Genomic DNA, 24,168 nt, shown 5'->3' on the forward strand with positions numbered 1-24,168 from the left:
AAATGCGCATACCACTGCATCCTAAAAGTAACAATCTTGCTATATAATAAAGAACTTGTGTTATTATGCTCTAGTAATTATGCTCTGCAAAGCCTATCTCTTATATCTTGCTGGTTATAGATGCAGATAAAACAACCATACTTTAGAAGCTCTCTATTTAAACTAACCATTATGGGCTTTTGCTTCCCAGCGCGCAACTTTTAGCTTTAAAGCATGTGATTAAGTAAACAAACTTTTTTATTTTAGCTCTTATTTAGGCTACGCGATTAATTTAACAAGGTTTATTGATTTATTTATGCGTTTATTGATTTAATAGCAATGAATTGAGTTTTGCTTATATATATATATATATGCATTTTATAACATTTGATGTCTCTCTCTCTCTCTCTACTCTAAATTGATTCAAAAAGTAGGTTGGCCTAAAAGGCCCCGATTTTTCACGAAGTATTCTTCCTTAATATTGTAATTACTACATTATGCATTACTAACTAATAGGTTAATAAATACGTGCCTATCGTTTCCATATTTTTTGTTGTTCTGTATTGTATGGTAAAGTATGAACATGCTTAAGCAACATATCGTAGGCTATAACAGAACCCTTACCTGCAGCCCTATGGAGGTGTGATGTGAAGATTAAAAAATACTACCGATATCAATTTGGTTTGATACTCTAGGTTAGTCAACTACACAAGTCTTCATTATGGAGGCTTACTTGGAATTGTTTTATTCAAGGTTGATAATATTCATCCGAACCCAACTCGCCTTCGCACGATCATACCTAAAGATTGAAACATGGTGAACATATGGTACACAAATTATAATGCCTGTTCTAAAAAAACTGCGTAAGGTCCGTGCAAGCCCCTGTACAAGTAACGCATATTACCATGGTGGTATGATATATATATTACAGGTTAAATGAATACTGTAGGACTGTCGGTACAGTCATGCAAGATCGTGCACGCTCTGTCGTCGGATGGCAAAATTACGTAGTGATTACTGTTCTTAAATCGCCCCTAAACATATTAAGCTTTTATTGATAACGCAACTAAGACGTACTTTCCCTGCACTTCAGTTGGGCAAAGTACGTCGAAAATAAGGGAGACCCATGTACAGTTTGAATCTAGAGACACATCTAAATCAAAAATAAAAAGTCGAGGCCTTTCAAAATGAGTACAACTCGTCAAACTTAATCAATGCAAAGGTTATTTGATAAATTCAAGATTTACCTGTCAACCTCTTGAACGCCGTCGCACTCTACAACTAAAAAAAGATCGCTGTTTGGGTTGAAGACTCTGACGAAGTCCTGCATCATACCTTGCCTTCAATCATCACAAAAATGACATACGAGATTACAATTTATTTGTATTTTTATGTGCACACATAAAGGGAAGACTTCAGCAAATATTTTGTGGTCGTTTAACCGATCTACAAGGATGAATATAGTAAATTTGCTCACATACGTAAAAAATCTCATTTTGTAGATCCTTATTTTTTATATAAACATCTCATTATAAGATTTCCAGTATTAATTGCCTGGTTAGCTGGTTAGATGGAAAAGAAAAGCCATTTCCCACCGATGTGAACATAGAGCATCTGAAGATACAAGAAAGGGGACCAGTAAAATAAACGTTGTGATTTTTATTATAAAAGAACGCATTTTAACAGTTGTTTCTAAATCGTTGAACTTCGTAAACAATCGTTTTTAAATCTTTAAACCTTAACGTATCAAAAGAAAAAAATCTATGCGGATAGTATGTGTAGATATATCGTCTAAATGAATGTAATTTTATCACTTTATCACTTTTGCTTCAGTTGCCATAACACTTTTCACATATGTTTAAAGAAAAACCTATGGCTATTCGTAGGCCACGTAATAAGCTAAACTATAATATAATTTTGACAATAAATACAGGTTAATGGTTACACAATACGCAAAGTAAGCAGCTTGAGTTCCTGCCTTTCATGTTATGGTGACGAGCTTCACCGAAATTCGCCTTTGATTAACATTCAACGGAGCCTAAGCAACAGGTTACAGGGTCTGAGCGGCTCTCCAAAATGTCCACATGACGAGATTGTTTTCAAAGTTCGTAAGCACTTGTATGAGACACCCTAATATGATTCGATTCTCAGATTGAAGGCCTAGAGACATGGGAGGGCCTCACGGAAGTTTTGTGACCATGTTCCCGAAGAGCTAAACTTGCCAGAAAGACCCTTCTATTGCTGCTAAAAATAGAAAAACAAAATGCTCAGGCACTTTGTGCAAATGACGCAGGCTTTGAAAAATAAATGAAGCCTAAAGATCGGACACGAGGTTTCCTCAAAGAACATCGAAAAGATGGCAAAGTCAGCGCGTTTCTATAACTTCGTTACTCCTACAAAAACAAAGCCTTATAGGTAGAGGCTTTGACACAGGAGCGCAGTGACATTCGTTATCATGTCAGAAAAGAAATACATACTGTTGCTATTATTGCACACGAGAAGACAGGTCAAGGAGCGATACTCAAGAGTGAATTTTAAGAAAGCCGGTATATAAGTTCGGTCTTTTAGGAGCATCGTGCGCCATCAAAGCAAAATTGCAGATCGGTATGAAAGAGCGAAGTGGCAATGTCGTTCGGACACTCTACGTGGTGTCACTTAGTGAGCATACTTCAGAGTGCGAGAAAAATGGACGGATTCACACATGGAGCGGCCGAATTTCAGCAATTAGATCCGAGAAGGGCGCTTAGTGCCTCTATGCTTAGCTGAGGCTTTGGTATTAACAACCTGCCATCAAGATTATGCAACTGGATAGCAAAAAGCCAAAAACCTTTCATTCTTTGTTAGGCTAATATTTTAAGGACGGAAGGTTGGACGGACTTGATAATGAGGGCCACTCACCGAAACAAAGAAGGCTGTTTGCTTCCTCTTTCGGACGTTGCCGACGGAACCAGACGCATGAAGCGGTACACCTCAGTCGTATCATGACATCCGAGCCAGTAATAACGAATATTACAAGTTGGACGCAAAAGGATATTCCAAGAAAATCGACAAAGATGCGAAGTACAAAAGCTATTGACTGCGAGACTGCGACGTCCAGCTAAAGAGGCGTGACGTAATTTTATGATGTAAATATAATATATATAAGGACTTATAAAGGCACCTCAGCGACTGTATGATGCTAAGAGCTTGTTGCCCCATAATACGTTTCGGCTTAGCAATGAGAATCAGCATCGGTAAGCTCTGGTAGAACTTGATGATATTCTCACTACTATGTAAATTTCATTTGATTTGGCCCATATGGTACGCAGTTTTCATTTTTATAAAGAAAAACATTTTCCTTGAAGGATTTTGAAGTAGTTCTCTTTAAATCTCACTGTAATATAAAAAAAAGCTCCCTTACCTCGGATCTACGCGAAGTAAGGTTTCTGCGTTGATTACAGGTTCGGAGCCTCCTCGGATGGTGAATGCCGTAATCTTGTTGTTGTTCAGATAAAGGTATTTGTCTCGTTGCACCATGGAACGACCTCCGCTTTCGCGGGCCTTATAATTAGCAAAATGCGATGTGAATAATTGGCAATGAGAAAATAAGTTATGCAAATATATCGTTATTGCTGTTCGTTACCATCTCTAATTTAAAATTTCGGGTACCCAAATATCATATTGCAAACTACGTTTTTTTATAGGACGCCCCTGCTCCATAACCATTTATCACCAACTAACCAGGTTCTACATGTTGTATTAGTATAAAAAAAAGAAAATCTTCGAGAGCGGGTTAAAATATTAAAATTACACATGCTCTTACCAACTGTTTAAGGATTCGTTCATCATCGACGACCTGATTGCCTTTTGTGAAAACAAGTTTTACAGCAAGGTGTTCCGCAGTTTTTCCAAGTACAGCCTGGCATTCTTCAAAAACATCATACACCTGTAATTATGACTGTTACTGCTTCTGACTATTCACAGTTAAGGAAACTAGCGAAAAATAAGAATATTCAAACCTCCACAGATTATTACAAATAGTTTCTTCAGACCCATCTATGACCCAAATCTATGACGGGACAAGTTTTGAACATATTTCATCCTGTGCAGAACATCCATTAAAACTTTGCATTGCTTGTTAATACTGGTTTGCCTTAAGTATTTTTAATGTTTTTGTTAAATAAATTGAACAACAAAAATGCTTTGCGCATTGCAATAGAATACAACAAAATTTCTGTTCGGTGATTATCGCTTCTTTATTTTGTATTTTTTCTCTAAAAGCATAGGCTTCCTCGATTAACTTATGTTGTGAATAGAGTCGCTACATTCATGAAAAGAGTGTATTACCTTAAATATAGATTTAGGTATCGTCATTGAAAGTTCCCGCAGAGGAAATTTCATCGATGGTTCGATCCGAAATACGCGACCGCAGCGAGAGATAATTAATTGCCTATAATTTACAGGACACATTAACGATGTCATGCTTCTGGATGGAAAAATACTTTAGTTTTTTATTACAATAAGAATAGATAAATAATAAAAAAATATTGATGTCATTTGAACTCTTTAGTAATCCAGAAACCTCTGTGCAGTTGATCTTCTATATGCGAGCAAGGCGTGTGAGCACATCTTCGGAGATCATTCGAGACCTGTGCTTATCGTAATACTAGGTAGAAAAGCTATCGAGTATAGCAGCAAACAGGACTCCTGTACCATTATGCAAGGGATTCATTTATTAGGTTGCTAGATGCTATTTAGCTGGCCGAAACCTAGACGAAATCTAAAAATTAGTCAACTTTCACATTACGCACCACTGTAGATGAAATGCAGTAAATACATACATCTAAAACTATAAGCCATTTAGGTATAATCAAAGAAAGATCAGTTTAGAAACAAAAATATCCTTTATTACTGAACATCCATGCTCAATGATTAATTCTTCTTGGTGAAAACTTTACTGAAGACCGCTGAAAACACTGACAAAGGGAGGTTCAAAATCCACAGAGAAGATAACAGGGCCGAAACAGAAACCCACAGGAATTCCAGAAAAATTGAAAAGAAATCACCAGTTTTAATCCCAAAAGTCCTTTTCTAGGGTATGATGAGTATTAAACTAACACCCTATAACCCCTAGAGACATCATCCAGAGATGCCATTTTATCAAAAATACTCTAGGTGTCTTCGTTAGGCGCACCCTAGAAACCAAATTACGTAACGTTTAAAAATACAATACGAGAATTACGGTTACATACGAGAATCCAATCACTACATTCTAGCAGTCACGGATTAGTACACCGTCTCATTCAAAAGCCACGCTATTAAGGGTCAAGTCACATTTTTGGCCTCAACGATTCTTAACAAACGATCTTTTACATTATTATGAAACAAACAAGTCGCTCTTTCATTATATGGAACATAGTATGTATATAGTATGAACAACAGGTAATTTTCTCTCGATGATATTTCTTACGTTTAATCTTCTTATGTCTACCGTTCACACAGATTCTTAAAATAGTGAGGAAACAGCTTTCTTAAGAAGGATTAATGGTATCTGGTCTATAATAGGACTGCACTTGGTTTACTAAAATTTCTCGGCACATCTAATAATCAGCGAAAAATACGAAAGTAAATGTAGTATCACTAGAACATGTATCAATTACCACAAATGTGTTAAAAGAAGCTAAACATATTTTCGATGGTATATGAAACATCGTGTTCCAAGTAGATATGTTCATTCGACCCTCAAAAATTGGAACACGATGTTTCATATACCATCGAATATATATATATATATATGTTTCATACTGCAAGATAGCTGTTAATCGGTCAAACTCAATTCTTTGTTTATCAGACTTTTTCTGCAAGAAAATAACACAAAATGAAGGGTACGCCAAAATAACTAGAAACATGTCTTTGTTTCCATCCTCCATGACGCAGTCTGCCGTGTCGAAATCTGCGTCAATCAACATTATCAAATCCTTCTCCATTTACTTGTATTACATGGGAGTATGACGTATGATTGAGATGAAATTGCATCTTGAGTTATTTGACGAACAAAAGGGCACAGACAACATATACGCCTATGAATATAAACTCAAAACTCCTGTGAAAAAGCCGCTTTATCAAGATTGCTACCTCCGAGGCGCTAATTGTTCTATCCGCAGTAGCTGAACACCGTCATAAAAATTAGGTATGATTCATCTTGATTAATACTGGCACAAAATCAAAAAAGAACAGTTACAGCTTTTGTCGATTTGTTGCGACAGTAGTAATCGCAGTATGTCGTTCTCAGCTAGTCTACATCCTATTTTGATTTCTATTTCCTTCGTCTTTTGTTTGTTCACATCGAGTCCAATCTGCTCGATTGAATAGTATACTGATAGAAGTATCAGACTGTTGAGATAGTGCTTACTGCTGTGATTTGTGAGGTCGTCTGCATATAGATTATCTTTACAATGAAGTCGCAGCTCTGTATACGGTTGGGGAGGTCATCGATGAGAAAAGCAAAATAAGTTGCCTTCTTGAGCGTAATTTGTTATTCAATGAGTATTCAATAGAATGCTCGGCTATCTTGTTATCTGGGATTGTTTAGTTGTCCTGTAGGAACCCCTATGACCCGTAGTGATGATATTGGAATAGCGATTTCAGTAGCACCAGAATTCGCAGCTAATGCACTGTATATCAAGGGTGTCGTCATTGTCAATCTTTGTCTTATGTTAGACAAAAGAGGGATGCACGCACGCCGTCAACGTTGATCTTAGCGCTGCCTATAAGGCGCTTTGTTGTTGTCAATGGACTGCGCCATTCATCAAAAAATAGACCGGCCAATAATTTGGACATAATTTCTCCTAGTACTTACTCTGCAGAAGCTACGTTATGTCAGAACGTTTTGGAATTAACGACATAATAGTGTTCACAGTGTGGCGATTGTGTTAGATGTAGGAGATATTGTGTGGGACTGGCCAAATTCCCCGCTGGACCTCGCGGAGCCAAAGTACGTTTTCTGGGTTTAAAAAAAGAGTTCTTTATTTTTACGCCGCTCGTATTGTAAGACACGCGTGTATGAAGAATCGGAAGGCTACGTTCACGTCGTGAACCCTGTCCCTTATAGATTTCCTTCGAAAAGGGCTGTTTAAATGTTCATTGTGACGTCGACCTATTTGTCTTAACGGAAATTTTTGAGACGTATTAGTAATTGAAGTAAAAATACGACAATGACTGTATGCCGATCCGTTTCAAGGTCGAGGTAAGATTAGATGTCTCTAATGGCATGCAAGGGTACCGCCAATGGGTAAGATAAGACGTTAGCTTCTATCTTTCTTTGAGTTAAAAAGTCTGCGTAAGTATTTCATTTAAGAGGAGGCGTCCGGACAATTGCGCTGACCTACGGAAAATTCGCATAATGAACACTGGAATAAACGGTTATGCCTCTTGGATCCCATGAGCTCTCCATGAAAAAGTCTAAGACCACATGAATTTTGGCCTTAAACTTTTTTGCTAAATATTACACAAAAATGCCTGGTGATGTTATCATATTTCCCCACATCGTAATATTTTTGGGTGACAGGTCCCAACATCAAAGAACTGGCTTAACGAGTGAGGCAAAAAGTTTTAAACACGGCGGTTTTAAACACATGGTTTCCTTTTGCCAGTTATGACTATAGAACGACGGAGAACACCGACCGTCTACAGCAATAATCCTTAGCACTTGAGGAGAGTCAGATAAAACTGTATATATACGAAATTGTGAACAACCGTTCGCTCGCGTAAAGAAGGCCAAAGCAGCGACTTATTGGTCAGTCTGGTACTTCGGAGTTAGATATCAAGATATATATAGGCTTTATATCAAAATGTGTTCCATTTATTGACGCTTCTGGACATCTAAGCTAATGTGAAAAAGCGAAAAGCAGATTTGTCATTTTGTTCAAGTAACCTCTGAAACGGTAAAAACTATAACGACGTAAATGGTGCGTTAGTCAGACTGCAACTTGCCGAATGAGCATGTCGACCCGGAAGTCCCGAACAACATGACAGCGCCCGCGATGGTGAATAACGAGTAGATCAACAAGATCTCCAATCTTCGATACAGTCAGAAATCTGTAAGTAGTTATGCCACTTATTTTTTTTATGCATACTCTACCAGCGGCACCTGGGGTTGAAGAAGCTATGGTATGTGCTACATTGTGTATTAGTCAAAATGAATATTTTAGCTAAATAGTTTTGACGTCGATAACAGCTTTCATAAAAGCGAAAAATCTAAGCAACATTATAACTTACTTTACATAGCACTATTCGGCAATTTCTATTTTATATTTGGAAGTAAACAGAGAAACTACTTAAAACTCTGTAAACACGGAATCGCACGCCACGGTACCTTTGTAAGCGATGACATAAAGGAATCACGTGTGCAATAGTTTCGTTTAGCATTAACGACTCGACCTCCGGCCAAGCGACTTGTTGTAAGTTGCGTCGATTGAGCTGTAAAAATACATTGGTAGAGAAACTTAAAACTGTAATACTTGACTAGTTGGAAAATTCTGACTCGATTCGTTTAGAGCTTACGTTGACGTAGGTTGCCTTAGCGTAATATATAGCACTAACTAAAATATCAAGCAAACCGGAAAAGCTATAATTAGCGTCTGTTCCACAGAACACTCATTAGACATCAAAAGTGGCAGTCGAAAAATATAGCTTCATGTGTGCGTGGAATATAAATTAATATAAGCACAACTTTCAGCCCTGGCGTTACGACGGCTGTTGTATATTGGTTAGTATAATTAGCATTTTCACCGTAAAGCCTAGGTTATACGTAGTTACACTAACTGAGAGCCTGCACAATCGAATTCTGGTAGAGCAGGATTACTTTCCATAAAAATGTTTGAAATAAAGGTCAGTTTTCGTTACTCGTAGCAAAAACTAGTATCCCCCAATCGATTCGACGTGTTTGATTTAAGAATAAGGGTTTCACTTCAGCTAAAGCATCGACAGTGAACGTTCATACACCTTTCGATAAACCTTAAATGCCAATATGCACAGTACTCAATTGCTCGACTTTTGAATAACTTCCAATTTAGCTGAACTAAAAACTAAGTTTACATACAAATAAAAAAAAATCAGAATTTACCTGGTAAAGTTTTGTATTGATGAAAACATACGACTCAAAAGGGAGGTTTTTCTTCCACGAATTTACCTCGTAGCTTCCCCAGCGTAATCGAAGCATTTCAAAGGTAGCAGTGAATGCATCAGCCCACAATGATAAGAACAACCAATATAGTACTTATTATTTCTCAAACGTCACACTTAATTTTTGATTAGATGTTCCGTGAGTTTCCGTCACCAACTATAATCGTGAGTCCTATCATGCTCAAAAGAAAATAGTTACAATAATTCAAGCACGCACTTCTAATAGGTATGTCGCTAGCACATTGCTAAGGTTCCAAGTTTACACGAGTATCATCATTAGTAGGACAAGCAAAGCGAAACTATAGTGACTCATCTTACGCGTTGTCTATGCCATTGTCCGTTGTCATGGACAAAAGACAAGGCAGCATGATTCAATGTCGCTCAAGGCTTGTCGCTATGTGGTTTGTATTTAGCAACGAAACAAGACAAATGGAGTCATTGCTGAAACGAGTTAATCTTCAATAATACAATAAGCCTCAAATGCTCTGCACTAATTAATGTCATTATCCGGCCCAGAATTCGAAAGGTAATAGAATTTTGCTGGTGGCATGTAATAAATGAACTCGTGACAAAAGACAGTAAGATTCCTGTTAAACCAGAAGCGAAAACAAGGAAATCCCTAATAACATCAACAACTAAAGTCGCGCTGACCTTTTAATTTCCTTCCCACAGATATCTGATCACTGTCTGCCGACATGACTGCAAATGTTACAGAATCTAGAGACAATAGCCTTTCTGTACTAGTTATTAAGAATGAACTCATAGTTCCAAACATCATAAAGCACACAATATCGGCACAACATTGCCAAAGGCTATCGTCGAAGGAAGCATTTTCATATTCACACATTGAAACGATATTAGCTAGGTTTGACAATATAGGCCTTACTCCTCTCTCTTAATCGCTGGATGTGTCAACAACGTATCACAGATAATTAAAAGGGGATGGAACAACGTTAACGAAAAGCTTAGACATATATATATGTAGAATATGCAAAGCTTACAAGTGTACTAAATACTAGACAAATCAGGGGTGGCTGATTTAAACTCTGCTATCGACGACGCATTGAACACATCTTGTACCACTAATTGAGGAGTGTTCAATATGGTAAATCATTATATATAGTATGTATAATACACATAGTTTGTAACATTTAAATCAGTTCTAAAAAAAGACTAGCTCAGATTTTGTCTAGTAGGTAATTGTTCTACAGTAGCAGATGAATATTTATTATGTATAAAGAAATACATAACTGTGTTTAAAGAAAAACACCTTTCCTTCATATTTAAAAAAATTTAAAAAGCTTAGACCACAAACCGCATATGTAATAGTAAAAAAAAAAACTAGACAACACTTCGATGTTAGGTCAATTCGCCTCAGTTTTCTAGAACGGCATTCAAGCATTTTTGGGACTTGTGCACAGTGCTCCGACGAAGTCCATTTTGACAGAAGTGCTTATTTCGGTGTTTTTTTTCTTTATTTCTATCTTCTATCTCCATTCTAAGTCGAGAAGTTGTCTACATTTGCTAATTCTAAACCCATTCTTATTACGTAAATATACATAAAGCCTAGCTACAATTGGTCAGAATGTCTAGTGTCATAGAAGTACAATCCTTCGTTCCCAGAAATATCGTTGACGATGACGACAGAAACAGTTATAACGCCCGTGTATGTATTAAACACTGATCCTTGGCTCAAGTATTCCTAGGAATGGTCTAGCATTTGGCTTCAATAATTATACGCTAATCAGCTCCTGAATACTACGTAATACATATATTTATGATGAAGTATGACCATTGTCTAGTATAGCTAGAGCCTACATAAAGGTTTCATCGAAACACTTTCGTTCGTTGAGATTTGAACAGTCACATTTATTACGTTTTTCTACCTGTAGCGTTAGTGGTGCTGAATGGAATTGGACTGGGAATCGCTTGCAGCTTTTTGATTATCACTACTGCATTCAAATGTTTGTTATACATTTTACTATCTAATCACCCACATGACAGTCCATTATTTGTGTAGAGATGAGTTGTGAATTTACCATTATGTGAACAGTTCGCAGCAATTACCTGCAATGGGTAGGAATGATTTTTTCCGACAGGTCTCTTCCAAATGATATCTATAGATTAAATCTAAGTACGGGCGGTAATTAATATTTTTACTATTACACACTTATGTACACAAGGTTCGTTATTGATGAACACAAAAAGATTTGATCTCACATGCAAAAAGTATGTTTTGAGCTAAACAAATTACGTTACCAGCGAATGATGCTACCAAATAAATTTAAGGGAAAAACTAGAATTAGGGTTATACAAAATAATTCAGAAAATTATATGTTTAGCTCTTATGAAGCACTGAATTCGATGCATTTAAGACAATCTTAAAAATGGAGAACGAAGGTCATTTGCTCGAGAACATGTACAATATTTTTGATAACAGCAAGTTCTGTTGAACCAGTTTTAGATTACCATTTTCTTCTGGTACTCGCTTTGTAAAAATCGTCCTGTGAAAATCTAGTCACGTGACAAATTTAAGACAGGCTTGCCCATTTTAAAACCACTGAGGTAAAATCGTTGACCTTGTTTTTGAAAGTGGCAGATACGATTATCGCAATCATTGGTGTGGTTATCGGTCCCATTATCTCTTCACGTATTTTATCATCTCAGATTATAAAGCTGGCTGCTCGTATCCTTAACACTGGCTGCACCACTTCCGTTGATTGTGGTAGTCTTCTTCTTGCCGCTTTTACCGGGCGCAAAAAGCGACCAAGACCTAAGGGAGTGTTGGAAAAAAGCGTGACAGGATATTACCGTATTATGAAGAATTTTCCTATCTTGTAACATTATTCATTAGCTGATCTATAGAATCTCTGTAGAACATGTTGGTTCCGATTTAAAGCTCTATGATTTTTCTCATTCGAAGCACAGCCTACGCATTATTGTATATAATCTAATGAAATTTTTGTGATACAAATTCTTCCATTTATAAACAATGGTGAGTAAGAGAAACTGATATAGGGTGGGCTGCACTAATTTACTGATGGGTCTTCCGTCTTTTAATAAAAAGAATGCGTATCCATTTCTGATTCATTCCTTATGGTGGTTCCACTAGGCATATTTTCAGTGCAGCGATGACGTGTAACAAATAAATACCATAATTGTGTATGTGAGCCATACTTAAACATACACACTACGACATCGAAATAGGCAAATTAACGAATCAATTTGTTACCGTAATGTTTCATCTCCTGAAGCAGTCATTACGGTACTACCGTCAGGCGAAAGTGCTATGTTTAAGATCCGAGCAGTGTGGCCGCGCAGTTCACCGATCTTAGCCATATTAGGGTACTTCCACAGGTTGACCTCATAGTTGGAGTAGCCGTGAGCCGATACGAGCTCACGATACTCTTCGCTCCAAAGTAGTCCACAAACCTGCGACTTTGTGTCGGTGCATGACAGCATTGATCCTGTTGCCACGTTCCAAAGGCGAATCGTACGATCCGCAGTCCCTCCACCACTAGCCACCAAACCTTGCAATCAGCAATCGCAAAATCATTGGTTTCATCATATAAGCGAATGACACTCTTAAATTGGTTCGTTTAATTCTCCATGTTTATGGAGCGTAATATTGAACCAAACCACTTAATTGTTACAGCCTTCGAGGCATTTATAAAGTTGCTGCATCTGTGATAAATCAAAACAGACGTATCAACTACAAAGTAACTTATTCAGCGTAACAGACTTATACAGGCCTTTACATTCTACCGAAAACCCAAAACAGGCTTTACTACTGTATAAACACGTGGAGAACACCGACATGCCGCCTACGTTAAAGAAATGTACGTCCTTCCCGTAAAGCTAAGAAATTTTAACCAAACATTTTGTAAGAGATGCATACTTCGTTGGAAGGGACACCAGGAGATGGCTTTAATACCAGCCATGTGGTCCGTAAACGTGTGAACGGGTCTCAGTCTTCCGGAAGTCCCCTGTGGCCAGAAGTGAAGTTGATTATCGTTTCCACCGGATGCCAAATATCTAATAAGTTTAAACGAAATACGAACGTTAATGTAAATATATTCGAATTGCAAACACTGGTCTTGTGGGAACGGAATTGTTACGGAAAAAGCATGATTATACTCATGGCACTTGTGCTCTTGTATTTATTAGTAAGAAAGGCTAATTTACTTGCTACTATAGTTTCTGCGCAATGAACTACATGGGCTACTCTGTTTAAGAGGAAAGTAACTTGATGGGGCGTGTACTCAGACATACTGCTCATTCTGCTGCCTCGATACCCAAAATAAGCTTATTTTTTATATGAAGAATCCTAATTTGTTCCAATATGCACAGCCAATGCTCATGACATTATCTCCATGTTGCCCTTAAAATGCAGACATGATGCGGCAATCTAAATATAGAAATATATAAAAAAAAAATATTAAAAAAAAACTTACTTTCCATCGGGACTCCACCTGAGGCCGCAAATCTCTTCGAGATGCGCGGAAACCGAGCCTTGCTGATGTTCGGCCACTCGCACGTCGGAGTGCATAATCACTCCACTTCTCGCTCCGGAGGAGCAAATGTACGAATTCCATGATATCGAACCAACCCGATTCGTATGGCCTTGAAGCAACAGTAACGACAACATAAACAGGTGAGTTTGGCTCTAACTGCAGAGGCTCTATTCAGCCAGATTTACATGTTTGTCAATGCACTTCGTAGTAGACCTGCAGCAGAAAAGTTATATCGCTCGTGTTTCGCACTTTGGTGACTACTCAGCCTCATGGACTCAACCATCAGGTATATCGAGAAACGTATAAGTTCATACAGGTTCTAATAAAGTCGAATTCATATAATTACCATTAAGTGTTCTAAGTAGGCGTTTTGCTTCGATGTCCCAAATTTCAACAGAATTCGACGAGAGCCCAACCGCAAGATAAAATCCGTCCTGCGAAAACTGTACAGCTGATATATAGTCCTATAACAATCGTATGAAAAGATAACGGTCGTCCGAAACCCAGAAAATCGCCTGTTAATCAAATTATACGTAGAAGCAATAATCCTGTGTATTGAAAAGTGGTCAACTCGTTCAAAACTAATGCATGGAGACACAACCATTTACACGAGATAAAGGGAAGCAGCAGTCATTCCGTCAAAAATGTTTGCGCACAACTCGAAAAATAATACGACTATGTCTTTATTACAAATACATTGAACAAAGACATTTAATGTCGAATGAGATGTCGTGTCGAACCCGAAGATCACCCAGGTCTTTGTAACTCCGGCCGCAGAGTCAGAACTGCTAAATTTCTCATTCTGGATTTAAAAACCGAAGACATACACGCAAAGTTTGTACAAATTAAGACAAAGCAGGAATGTTGTGTCTATCTGTAAATAACTGTCCTCTAATTGGAATACAAAGAAATAATAATTATTTCTTATTTATTTAGTACTTATTACCTGTTGGTTAGATAGTTCGATGAGATGCTCAATACTACCAGTTTGTGCATTCCATATAAACAGGTTTGCGCCTAATCCAACAGCAACCGCATTACGAGCACTCCAATCAAGAAGGTTGAGGTAAAAATCGTCGACAATACCTATAAGATAATGAAATACAGGAAAGTTTTGTGAAAATGCGAACATCACGCACCTTAAAACTTTGCATTAAGCTTATACCAATGCAACCAAAATGTATAAGGTGATAGCATTAAGAATTCAATTAACATTATACACTTTTAATTGCACAAACCTGGGGCATCAAGGATTTTGTCAGGTCTTGACGGGATGTACCGGTGGCTTTTGACAGCGGACTGGGTCTTACTCGACGAATACAGAATGCGGTTCGGTCCACTGGCAGTAGCGGCTGATGGAGGTTTGTCCCTGATACGAATTCGAACATTAGCGATTTGGAAACATGCTTTTCGAATATTCTCTCTCTCGCAATAGCTTCATAAGTTGGCTTCCGAATGCACCACAAAGAAGATCTGTATATATACTAGCCCATATTTCGCTCATTTAATTCATAGCACGATGAGTCGTATGAAGTGGTCCGAAAGTTTGTGCTTTTTTTGAACTTAAAACGTTATAAGTTAATTCAAGTGGATTACAACAGTTACTCCTGTTGTCTAAGCATGCATACACAGGTTTCAATAACGCTGGACACGTACCTGTAAGCGAGAATCCTGTAGTTACTGAGATCGACGTTTATCTGTTGTTCAAGAGCTTTTGAATACTCGTCGGAATTTTCTTTATTTGACAGAGCAAATTTCGCTTTATCAAAGTCCATTGCTCGTCGATTAGGTAGCATGCTTTAGAAAGAAACAGGAGGATAGTTAAGAAATGTGTCGATAAAATAACAAACACAGCTCCTTACTTGGTTCTAGTAACAGCAATGCTGCAGGATCTTTAATAAAAGATATGTATACATGCTCCGCAAAAAAATCAGAATCAAAGCACAATCGAGTATCTCAGCTGCGATATGATGAATTCTTTTACTAGCCAAAGGCAACTTGTAAAGGCAAAATGTAAAAAAAAAGAAATAAAAAAAAACAATTGAACCTTACGCTGTACAAAACCTAGATCAATACTGTAGAAAACACATCTCGTGTACTATTTCTATTCTGCTATGTAGAACAGCGTATCATAGTGATTAACCCTACCGATCGCCTTCATTTTTCAGAGGAGTCTTCTTCTTGGCCTTGGTCAAAGAACCTGGACCCGATGTCTGTACAGTCAAACCTTGGGCAGCGCCTGTAATGCTCTGATTCAAAGCACCCGGTGCTGGTATAGTGTTCATTGTTGACGAATTTAGCGACAAATTGCTGTTTTCTAACGCCTTTCGCTTCCATCTGAAATTAACAAGGAAGTAACGAACACACATTTTAAAAATGCAAAAAAAACAACTTATTTATTTTCTATACTAATCCTAACAGGACCATTACGCAATTATAGGCGGGTTAAGTAAATGACTAAAATAAACATGGTTAATGAGGAGTAAATTTTATGGGACACAACCCGTACATAGCCGCATACACATACGAATGAAAAATGAAATAGAGCATGGGTTGTAAATGTTATAATATCACCAAAGCAATACAGTAACAATGGCTAAACGGTTTTCTTTTAGTAATATGTCGGCGTGGTTAATTAAATTTTTGACAATACGACATCATCAGTAATTTGGCATCCTCAGTTTTAACTGACTCATTACATCTATCGTTTATTCATTAGGTTCAAGACATTTTTTTACTTTCTCATCGTCATAATGAACATTCCCAATAACTTTAGTAATTTATTCCAGCATGATGGATATTTACCTTTTACTAATCCTACTCGCAAAAATAAATGTTTGATTAAAACTCAAAATACCTAAAAAGAAAGACGGAATCGTACTTTTGTACTTGAGAACAGAACGGAACAGAGCCGTTTAACATAGAGTTCGTATTTCACAAAGTTCTTTTTTTGCACCATAGGATACAGAACACCACCACTTGAGAGGAGTTTATCTTTACGCAACAAACGCGATCATATACATCACATAGCCTTTCAGCAAAACAGCTAAAATATTGGTTGAGACCTGTAGGAAGTAGAATGGCATAGGTTAAACACAGTTGTGAGGATTCGTAGATATAGTGCAAGTGTAGTATATTTATTGCAATCCTCATAATTCTAACAGAGCACAATTATCGGGTTTGAGCATATGACTTGCACAATGAACATAAATGTAAAATTTACCTTGGCAATGGGCCCTGCAATTTGTCGTCCATTTTTGTCGCCTGACTAATTTGACGTTCAAGACTAAAGTGCGACATAGTAATTCTACAAAATCAATGTTCACTTAATAATTGTTTACTTTTGTTTTCTGACTGTTATCACCTAAACCCAACTACAAGTACTGTGATTTGTTGCAATGAAAAAAAGTCGCACGAGATCTCGCTCACAGTTCGAGCGCTGCCGCTTCGAAACGACTTTAAATCCCTCTAACCAGTTTTTCCCGCTAAGTTGGCGCAAAGCCGCCAGCTTTGAACCATACCGTCGACAGCTGCTATATATTAGTATCGGTTGTGGTGCTTATTCTTAATGCTGTTGGTGGTACAAATGTGATCCGAATGTGGCACTCTACAGCCAGCAAAAAGACGGCGGGTGCGCTAAGCCAATTCGCAGCACTTTTCACGTTATTCGAAAAAAACGATCCAGTTGTCGATGTACCAGCAGCTGTAATAGGACGTAGCTGCGAACAGAACTGTGCGAGCAGTTGTGCATCATAAATAGTGGCGTATATCACTGGCTAGCTCGCAGTAACAATACGTCCAGAAAATTCCTAGGTTTGTTTGTTGTATCGTTACACTGTGCCGTAATTGCTCTGAATTTCTTGAATGAATTGAGAACGTTTCGGATTTCAATAAATCGGTGCAACTGGATCGTGGTGATAACTGTTAAGGGTGACGAAAGACCTGTAAGGACCTCTTGGACAAGCTAGAACCGAGGTGACAGCCCAAATATGAGCCTAAATACCTCGCACGCAGCCAATGGCGTGCTGCTATATGCAGGCGAATTGTAAGTCCAGTTTAGACTTCTAATTAAAACTTAATTGGGAACTAAATGAAGGCGAAGTAGTCTATCGTTCCAGTTTTATTAAATGCAGAGTTGTTCTGAAATTTTGCGGTGAATTTTTCGTTCGCTCAAGAATATTATAAGAATACGGTTACTAATCACAATAACCACAATCGTAAATTTCAGTTAAACCTACGCAAATATAATCTGTGTGATGTTGCGACGCAAAAAAATAGCGACAGATGTACATCTTGTCAAACGAAGAAAACATGGATGTCATATATACTTGCTTTTTAGCGTTTATTAGTGCTCTTCCAATTTAGCTCTAGATTACACATTTGAACTGTATCCCGTTGTTAGCTGTTAAACATCGTACGTCTGCGTCTTCGGTAGGTGAATTTTACGACAAGATCTTAGCTGTGTGTGTATATGCGTATATATAATGGTAGCCATAAGGCTGTGTTAGTTTCAGCTTGACAGTCTCTGCTGTAGTGTCATCATTGTCTTTGTTATCTGCGAGTCACGCGTGACTCGTTAACGATTCAAACGGTCAGCGGAGCAAAACGTAAGCTAGAATGACAGACACCGTGAATATAAAATGCATGCGTTCGTATATAACACAGCGATTGTTCTCGAAAACCTGTTGATTGGTCTTCCATTGCTGGTGAATAAGCGGATAGATACAGCATCATCGATTTTTGTGGTGTTAGTCCACATTCTAGCCAGTTTCCCATTTTACAGGAAAAGAGACCTGCTACAATATGTATTGTTACGTTTGTGTTCTAAATCAGGTTGTATGCTTACCCTTACGGTGGAATGGTTGTCCGTAAGAGGAAAGCATTAACAACCTACAGCACATAAGACTGATCAAAATACAAAAATAATTTGAGGTACAGGGCGATTTCAGAAATCGATGAAATGAAATCGACACACGACACGACAGTTGTAGCATTATAAAATAATAAACAGGTATCAAATCGTTGCAAAAATATAACAGCAACTCATACAATGCAAATTTTTCATTCTCAGTATAAAATAATAAACAATGATCAGTTGATCTACATATACAGCTGTGCAGAAAAAAATTAGGTATCTCAGTAGATATGGGTTGACCTATTTTTTATCAATCATATATATGTATTTACGGAAGTACACGTTATTTTATTGCAACGACTAAATACAACAGATACTTGAATTATCCCAGCGTAAGTCGTACCTTGATTCTGCTTATTTTCGTGCCCTAATTGTTTGTTTTCGCTTATTCCTATGATGCTCTCGCTAAATCATCAAAGAGTATACAAAGTCTGCAGAAACATGTACAGTATTTTATTTCACATAATGTAATTTTTGACTGTCCGAATTGAGTAAGAAAACCGATGGTTTCAAAATGCTTTAATTTCTCCCAAAAACAAAGCATTTCTGTTGGTCATAACGTAATCAGGTCACAGTTATTTGTGAAAATTGCTGCATATCAATCAGCGATCAATCTCAGTGCAATACACTGATGTTAAACATTGTTTCGTTGGTACTTACGCGATCTTGAGGAGATTAACTGAATTACCCAATCATAATTAAATAGGTGTATTTGAAGTTTTAAGAGAAGTATGATTACGTTACCCATAATATTCGTATGTTGACGATGACATACGCAAAATGAGTTCATTATTTTATATACGATTTTAATTTCTATTAATAGCTGGAATACAGTCTTAGATTATATACTAAATATAGACCATTTACTTAATTTCTAAAAGTTTTTTTTTACCTTAGACATGGTGGACGGTAACATAGAAAAGACGAACCTCTACTCAGGTATAACGCGTTTGCTCTGAATTATACATTTGTGTTTATTGGAGCACATGCCATCCAGTATCCTGTTTAATCAACAAGTTGCTCGAATAAAGCAAAAAGTAATTAGTCAAGGTCGGTTAAACGAGATCTAAAAGATAAAAGATGAGCTATCTTATTAGCAGTACGCGTAGTAAACCTTTGTATCTCTTTACCCACATAACCTAAACCATTTATATTATCAATAATATCAGTTACTGTTTGTTAAATGTTTATCAATCAAACCTTATTTGCAGTATTTTGCTTTACTGCGATGGGGTGACTCTGTCGTTTGAGTGCGTAGAACCGCTGATGAAAGGAACCAGGAAAGGGCGTATCTACCTGACTACTCACCGAATGATCTTCAGGTAACCTATTTCGAACTATATGAATTGCTAATTGTTAATTAAAAACTAATGTAAAAAATCAATTGAATGGAGGATAATTACATAATTAGGATCGTTAATTCTGACGTTTGATAAGTAATGTCTAATGATTACTGTAAAACTCTAATAATAATAATACTATAGGACTAAAAGAGCATATCAGCTAGAGATAAAAATAAACTGTTTACAATTCACATTTGGTCTGTTTGTGAGATGTCCCCAGGATAATTGGATTGTTCTTATTTTACATATCAATAATATCTCCCATCAAATAGGAGTTATTATGGATATGGGTAATAAACTCTGTGTAAGAGTTCATTACCCATATCATTATTACATCATTACCCACATTATCCATACTTTGTGTTACATTATCCATACTTGTTCTAGCTCGGACTTTTACACAAAGCCGCCGATGTAAACGAGATACTGTTCATAAGAATTGAGAACGAATACCGTTTTCTTATGATTTTTAAGTTTATAAAACTTTTCGACAAACATGATTTACATTCCAATTTTTTTGCGTCGTACTTTGTAATTTCAATTGACTAAATTGTTACCTGTTACGTAGCAATTTACGCAATCACGAGAGTGTGCGCGGAAGCTGTTAATGCAATTGCTTGCACAAAATGTTATTTCGAATACCGGTTGGACCAACTGGGTTTCTTGTGCCATACGACCTTCTGTGCTATACAAGCATTTTGATACTTGGTCCTAGTTCATTCGACAACCCGTGAGCTCAAGTCTGAAAAAACGCAAAAAACGTTTTGCGTGGTTTTCGACATTCAATGATGAAAATATTTTTTTAGTCAAGAAATTTTACTGGCTGGTTAAAATCTCTTTTTGATTAAACGAATGCACAAGTGGAAGTGTTGCATATGGGTATACAAAAATCATGATACCATTTATGAGAAAAAAGGTTTGATTCACCTGTTTTAAACTGTTAAGAGTTTTTGCTCCGAAGACATTCTGAAAGCAAAGCAGCGTAACCCTAAGTGGTTCCAATGAAACGGTGACACTTGCCATTGCTCACTCGAAGCGATGAGGTTATTAAAAGGGGAGTACGAGGAAAATATCAGTTTCAGTGCAACATTGTTTGTACGTTTTCTTAATTCCTTTCTGTGGAGTTTTCTATGGGAGACTCGAGAAAGTAAATACTCTATTGGAACAGCCTTTTTATAATTGAAAAGCTGAACGAGAGGAGACGACCTGAATTCAGACAGTTATCGCCAATTTATGTGGAAGAAACCATTGCAAATAATGTTTTATCTCAAACTTGCAAAAAAAGAAAAAGAAAATGAGACAGTTACATTACTCATTACATATTTAAAACCTAACGGCAAATATTTTCGACTTGCAATATGGCTTTGATCTTGCGCCTGTACGGTAAGTTGGTGTCATTTATCTGAGATATTAATGATCTCATTAAGAGCTACTCAATTTTACTTTATTTTCTATTTATTCGTCTTTTTTTTTCTTATACTCTTTTCTCTATTTCTGTTTTTCTAACTATTGTTTTTCAGATCTAATGATGATTCGAAAGGCCTTGTTTCATTCTCGTTCCCATTCTACACAATTCACGACCTTGGACTCGAACAGCCGGTATTTGGAGCCAACTACATCAAGGTAAGTCAAATTAGTGAAAATTCTGTATACTGAATTCTTATGTAATTTTGCTTCATAGAAACATATTATAAACGTTACCCAATGAAGTATACTGTTACAGATCTGATCTGATCACCTATCCAGCACTTTGGTGGCCAAGAAAAAAGTGCTAACGACCCATATCATTGTTTCGATGCAAACAGGGTAAAGTTAAGGCAGAACCTGGAGGTAATTGGACTGGCGCGGCGAATTTCAAATTAACCTTCAAGGATGGCGGAGCTATCGAATATGGACAAGCCTTAATAGCTGCTGTACAAGCTACGTCCAGGTAAATTTCTCCTTCCCATTTTTTATACCTTAGAACTGTCGCCTGTCTTCTATGGCACGCGTTCGTACATCCGTGGAAAAACAACAAAATGGACGCGATCATTAAAAAAATATTAATATAAAATTACACGGAACTGACTTTGCGACGTAAATAAGTATGCATACTCCGCATGTTTTGGGGTAAGATACTTTGTGCTTTCAAATTAACTGCCGTATTCTAAACGAATCTTGGATTTTACTTACCAAGTAAGTGTAATATTAAACGCCCGGTGTATTGCCTTACTTGAGACCTTTAGAAACGTTTTGAATTTTAATATTTCAGCTGATTGTAACAGCCAACAACTGCAGTATGTTAAGATAAGCGTTAGTGAGTCTTGCTCATCCACAGTTCACCTGATGTTTGTCAAGAAGGCGAACATTTCCTTGAGATTTTGACGTACTTTTTTATTTTTCTATATCTTATATACGTTGATTTTTCTATATCTACTCGGCTTTCAAAGCCTTCAAAATCTTTATCTGCGATCAAAGGTTTTCATTGAATTATATATACATATGTATACATATATATCAATATTAAATTGTATTCTTTATGAATTACATTGTTTTGAACACAACTTTTCATTCTTAATTTTTTTTTATTATAGAACTCTTATATTTCCAATTTTTTGTTCAGCGATTCGTCGAATTCGATTGGAGATTTATGCAATGACCGAATCTTAGTCGTTTTTATAGGACTGCTAAGTAAGGTTGTGAGATGAGATGTTTATTTCCCCATATGAAGCTTTCTTTGTTATCTAGGTATAACATAGTATTGTGTACTAGGACCTTTGAAACGTTTCTTGAATATACCTAGTTAAACGACCACTGAACGCCGTTTATCTAAAATATTGCGAATAAAATATTAGCCTTCCTACTTAACGGTGATATCCAAGGTGCTTTGCCGTTTCCCATATTACGCGATTTTTATTGCTGATGGATTAAAAATTTTATGGTACGAGCTAAATGCACTGACCATGGTTTTTTCAGACAGCGGATGTCTCTGCTGCTGCCAACTATTTTTGGAAGCCAAACTGAATGTGTGGCATCGCTTTCAGTTAATTAAGTACACTTTGTTAATCTGCGATATGAACGTAAATACAAGAATATAAATATTTTGATTTACACGAAAGTTGCCATTTATGCTTAAGTCAAATAGGCATTTTTCAGCTGGTAGCGATTTGTAGGGGTACGTGAAGTAAGCACTGACTCTCACGTTTCTGCTCTTTCTTATTTTCATCTATCTCTGCATTGGAAAAAGGTCTGACGGCCTGCTGTGTACGGTCATAGAGAAATGGTGTCTCGGAACAGGAGGGCCTGCGTTCGCTGCTCGTGCGTTCTATGTCGTTGTACCTCATGCTAAACCTGACAGTCAAAATTCGAATCATAGTGGACGCCGCTCTAATCAAGGGGGGCGCCCTCAGGCGCTCCCACACGCTGGGGGAATGTATTCACACCCGGGGATGTATCCACCACACTCGTATTCTTCCCATAACATCTATCCCATGGCATATAATTATGGAACGACCGCGTCTCACCCTGGGATGCCCCCGCTTCACCCGACGCGGCCCTATCCGGGCTACATTTCCAACCACAGATGCTGTTATCACTAAACCACGGATTATAAACAACTGGATCGTGTGGCTACGAGAGAAAAACGGCAACAATATTTAACCAAAATTCCCAGATCTATAAATGTTGACTTATCTTATACAGAACTCCTGGCCCACGAACAGCCACGAACAAAATTAATTAGAGGCAATACAACAGACTGCTCTCAACTTCGCCATCTTAAGTCTGTAATATCTAAGGGTTCGTTTTTCGTAGTGACGGAAATTACTATCTACCGTAACGACAGATCGTCACCCGTCGTTTGACCTCTTCACCACCCACAGGTCACTACATGAAACGATTTTCCAACTGAAAACTACTAGTTTTTCTAAACTAGATTGTTTAAAGCTGTCACCTTAGAGTACCCTTAATTGGTATTAATTATACCTAAACTAAATGTATTAGAGCCCCGTTTCAAGATGCTATAACAACTATTTACTAATTATTTGCGCAAGTCAACGACTTTTTTAACAAGCGGTCTTCCGCTGAAGATTTTTCAATTTTTCTTTTCACTGCTGGAGCACATTTATACAGGACTGGTTTTTGCCAACTCTCCTGACAATTTAGCATGTCATTGACTTAAACGGAAAAATGAACGCTTAAAGAATTGCTCTTAGATTTCATAAACCCTGGATGTCCATTTTCGAAAATTACCTTAAGCGTGGTTAACCTACTAGGC

The 24,168-nt window shown here is 37.3% G+C and overlaps 3 protein-coding genes across 8 annotated transcripts in view; 1 reads left to right on the forward strand and 2 right to left on the reverse strand.

Annotated features, from left to right (window-relative positions):
* Positions 1-694: 694 nt before the first annotated feature.
* On the reverse strand, positions 695-9,756 carry LOC111268247 (uncharacterized). Of its 2 annotated transcripts, XM_086971605.1 has the most exons (9): positions 9,460-9,742; positions 9,083-9,155; positions 8,333-8,436; positions 7,951-8,055; positions 4,306-4,408; positions 3,782-3,904; positions 3,380-3,519; positions 1,227-1,319; positions 695-778 (listed from the first exon to the last, which is right to left on the reverse strand). In XM_086971605.1, exons 1-9 carry the CDS (start codon positions 9,507-9,509, stop codon positions 724-726), a joined length of 846 nt encoding a protein of 281 aa, XP_086827731.1. In that variant the 5' UTR covers positions 9,510-9,742; the 3' UTR covers positions 695-723. The 2 variants fall into 2 exon arrangements, with proteins under 2 accessions (XP_086827731.1, XP_086827732.1); XM_086971606.1 differs by lacking the exons at positions 695-778; positions 1,227-1,319 and adding an exon at positions 1,343-1,593 and having other exon boundaries at positions 9,460-9,756.
* Wbp2 (WW domain binding protein 2) overlaps positions 7,933-24,168 on the forward strand; it is a 19,576-nt gene continuing 3,340 nt past the window's right edge. Inside the window, exons 1-5 of one of the 3 annotated variants that reach the window (XM_022847114.2) lie at positions 17,257-17,700; positions 19,782-19,892; positions 21,434-21,536; positions 21,719-21,843; positions 23,140-23,773. In XM_022847114.2, the coding sequence (XP_022702849.1) occupies positions 17,645-17,700; positions 19,782-19,892; positions 21,434-21,536; positions 21,719-21,843; positions 23,140-23,491 (747 nt within the window). In that variant the 5' untranslated portion in view covers positions 17,257-17,644 and the 3' untranslated portion in view covers positions 23,492-23,773. Of the gene's footprint in view, positions 8,058-17,256; positions 17,701-19,781; positions 19,893-21,433; positions 21,537-21,718; positions 21,844-23,139; positions 23,774-24,168 lie in introns of those variants that run through there. The other 2 variants (XM_086971607.1, XM_022847113.2) reach the window with 2 other exon arrangements.
* Positions 10,325-17,106, reverse strand: fzy (cell division cycle 20 protein fzy). 3 transcript variants are annotated; one of them, XR_002685084.2, is made up of 11 exons: positions 16,879-17,106; positions 15,804-15,992; positions 15,312-15,452; positions 14,894-15,024; positions 14,602-14,741; positions 14,002-14,119; positions 13,596-13,764; positions 13,040-13,176; positions 12,374-12,671; positions 11,721-11,914; positions 10,325-11,208 (listed from the first exon to the last, which is right to left on the reverse strand). XR_002685084.2 is itself a non-coding variant. In XM_022847108.2 (10 exons), exons 1-10 carry the CDS (start codon positions 16,953-16,955, stop codon positions 11,800-11,802), a joined length of 1,515 nt encoding a protein of 504 aa, XP_022702843.1. In that variant the 5' UTR covers positions 16,956-17,106; the 3' UTR covers positions 10,325-11,799. The 3 variants fall into 3 exon arrangements, 1 of the variants encoding a protein (XP_022702843.1); XR_002685083.2 differs by having other exon boundaries at positions 11,611-11,914; XM_022847108.2 differs by having other exon boundaries at positions 10,325-11,914.

Source organism: Varroa jacobsoni, unplaced genomic scaffold (genome assembly GCF_002532875.2).
Source record: "Varroa jacobsoni isolate VJ856 unplaced genomic scaffold, vjacob_1.0 scaffold_1268, whole genome shotgun sequence".
Taxonomy (NCBI): domain Eukaryota; kingdom Metazoa; phylum Arthropoda; class Arachnida; order Mesostigmata; family Varroidae; genus Varroa; species Varroa jacobsoni.